Consider the following 3,108-nt stretch of genomic DNA (forward strand, 5'->3'; position numbering starts at 1 on the left):
CCCAAGATCTTATTATTTTAAAAATATAAATAAACTTTTTAATTATATATTGAAGGCTTATATATTATATAAAGATTAATAAAAATTAAATATATAATTAGATTCCTTTTATAGAAACTTAGGACCATGTGATTAGAAGCTTATAAAAGAATTATAAGATTATAAATTAAAAAATACTATTATATGTTTAAAAAACCTATATAAAAAATATTAAGAGATTATAGACTATAATATATTATTTATTATATATAAATAAAAACTATATTCCAATTAAAAAATTAAATATAATTGTATAATATTACTAAGCTACTAGAATCTCTAGTATAGCCTAAAAGGTGCTAAAGCAGAGTCAGGAATAAAATAAATAGCTGAATAAACAAATAAATAAATAAATAAATAAATAAATAATATTTAATAATTATTATAGTTTATAATTTTTATATAATAGATTGATTTATATTAAGTAATAGATCGAAACCAATCAACCATTCTTTTATTTTTTTTATTTTTTAATATTATTTTACCAAGGTAGATTACTAGACGATAATAAATCTAATTAAGTAATTATAATCCTATAATATTGAAGTCTTAAATAGATTAGTATCACTAAACCAGAGGACTCAGCCTAATAAATATTCTATTATAATAAGAATCTATAGTCTTAACTTTATTACTTATCCTATTTCCTAAAGTTGAATACTTACTGGATATATACCAAATAGAATTTACCGAGAGGTAAATTAGAGGAGCGAACTAAAACTTAAAAGTTTACGATAGACTAAAAAACAGTTGAGCCCTTTCGAAATGTCTACTGGGTATTATGCTGTAGCTGGACAGGGCCTTAACTTTTCCCTTCTTTGTTTATCGTGATGTGAAGCGATGTAGCGATATCAAGATGATTAGACATGGAAGGCATAAAAATGTCTAGTCTATTGGTGGTCACAATGGGGGCAAGTTTACAGCTAATACACGAGTGCTTTACTAACGAGGACCAAGTGCTCTTTGATTGAATAGGTTGAGATCTCTAATTTCCATCGAGACAACAGTCCATCGAGACGCCATTACATCGTATTCTCCCTTGACCTCAACTCTGCAAGTTCCGTGGGGCCCAAGAATGCCAACAGGGCCTGAAATATACATGACGCCACGACGAGATGTGTGTATACTGTGAGCCGAGCTGTAATGCAGTCGCCACTTAAATGCCAATAACGCCATATGTAAATCAGAACCGAGCCCAAGGTTCGGCAAAGGCAACCTCTGCAGAATAGAGATGTATATCGAAGGGTGTAGACGGGAGCCGTCTTTGGTTAAAGAAGCGGCTTCTTGGGAGTTGGGCGGAGGTGACTGAGATACAGACCGAGATAGGTCATTTAACCCATCCAGGCCTCTCAAGCCCGATGATAATAGACCGCCATGCAAGGAAATCAACGTCTCGATCGTCTGCGCCTCATCTGAGCTTCCGCTAAACCGGGAAACCTGCCTGCCCCACAATACCAGAAGGGCATCCCTGATGGCATGCGCCACAACTAGGGGCCTTATCCATCTTTGAAGCCGATCACCGTCTTCGGCGGGCATAGGCTTCAGACCCCAGGAAAAGCCAGTCCGAGATATTTGTAATCTGCGGCAATGAGACACGGTTATCAGTCATACGGAGTACACATACCCAGAACGATAATAAGCAGGAGGTGCACGATATGGAAATTGATGTTCAAGCCAATACTCTGCAACGGAGAGCGGACCTCCTAGCATATGAGAGAGCAGACTCGATTGGGACGCGGCATCCAGGACAAGCAATACCAATTCATCTGCACATGTAGTAGTTAACCTCCTCGTAGCTAGATATCCGCCTGCTCAGAAATACCTTTCAAGCCAGGGAGCTTGTTGCGGTCGGTGGCTACTCTTCTAAAAGCCTGCCACTCTGGGTCTGTGCCTGTATATAATTCCCCTTCGCATAACCAAGGCCAGCCCAATGGAATGAAACGGGGTTGCACGTCAACTTCTGAGCCCGGAGGAACATAGCTGTTCCTGTCAAACTTCCCAGTTGGGGTTGGGGCTTCAGCCCCCGGTAGACGATCGGGCGACCCATCGGTATCGAAGAGCGTCTGATCAAGCGACAAAACAACGAACGAGCTCCATGAATGAAGGGCAGCTCCGGATAAGAAGATTGTCGCTAGGACTTTCCTGCATTCACAGTGAGTAAGATAGGCGAAAACACGGCACAATTATCGAAATTATATAATGCAGCCTACCTGACCCAGGGGCGTTTGATCTGCAGATAGCGAACAGGGGCGAATTTCGAACCACGAGGTAACGGTGGGCTAATCCGGAGTGTAATTTGAGGTTTTCGAAGTAGTCGCGCAGCACGATACATTGGAAGTATATAGCCGATGATGCTAGTTATTCGCGAAACATGTCACTTGATTATTGTCACTAGAAATCGAGACAGATTGGTTAATTGATTCTCTAAGTCAAATATAAGGCAAGAAGTAAAAGTTATCCGGGACCTGGGGGCAATACCTACGGAGCAAAACAGGCAGAATGTATCCCGCGGTACTCCGTACTCCGTAGAGCCCGTCTAAACAGCACGTGAGCCAAGCTGGCCATGCCAAGCCTGGGCCTCCATAACTATTACTAGTAATAAATACCACCAATATCTGAGGTGGTTTGTGGAGCGCGCAGATATTGAGCAAATCAATACTAGGTTCAGTCCTGCCAAGTAAGTTTCCAGCTCCTACACTTCTTATTAATCTATAGATCTTATAATATTAATTTTGGTTCATATTTTTATAGATGATATAATGTATTCTATTTTTCTAATATTATTAGTTCTTAAATATTATTGCACAAAGCCTTGAGCTATGTAAGGCTATGACCTCACATTTCCCACATGTGACTATCTGTGAGGCTCTGACCTTACATATCCTACATGTAACCAGTCCCAGGCAATTACTGACTACTGTTAAGAGAGCTATTGGTTATAAAATAACATTTATTAAATATAGTAGAACTTCTTATAGATATAAAATACTTATTTTATTGATATTAAGACTTATTATAAGAAAGAAAGAGTTTATTAAGTACTAAAAATCTTATTTACAAATATATATA

The 3,108-nt window shown here is 38.3% G+C and overlaps 1 protein-coding gene across 1 annotated transcript; it reads right to left on the reverse strand.

Moving 5' to 3' along the window:
* Positions 1 to 606: 606 nt before the first annotated feature.
* BO80DRAFT_501774 (uncharacterized protein) lies at positions 607 to 2,516 on the reverse strand (the record flags this gene model as incomplete). Its single annotated transcript, XM_025724298.1, has 6 exons — positions 2,250 to 2,516; positions 1,862 to 2,181; positions 1,664 to 1,805; positions 987 to 1,618; positions 705 to 753; positions 607 to 637 (listed from the first exon to the last, which is right to left on the reverse strand). The coding sequence occupies exons 1-6, from the start codon at positions 2,369 to 2,371 to the stop codon at positions 607 to 609; spliced, it is 1,296 nt and encodes a 431-aa protein (XP_025575818.1). The 5' UTR covers positions 2,372 to 2,516.
* Positions 2,517 to 3,108: the final 592 nt, after the last annotated feature.

The sequence above is a fragment of the Aspergillus ibericus genome (genome assembly GCF_003184845.1).
Source record: "Aspergillus ibericus CBS 121593 unplaced genomic scaffold BO80scaffold_17, whole genome shotgun sequence".
NCBI classification, from domain to species: domain Eukaryota; kingdom Fungi; phylum Ascomycota; class Eurotiomycetes; order Eurotiales; family Aspergillaceae; genus Aspergillus; species Aspergillus ibericus.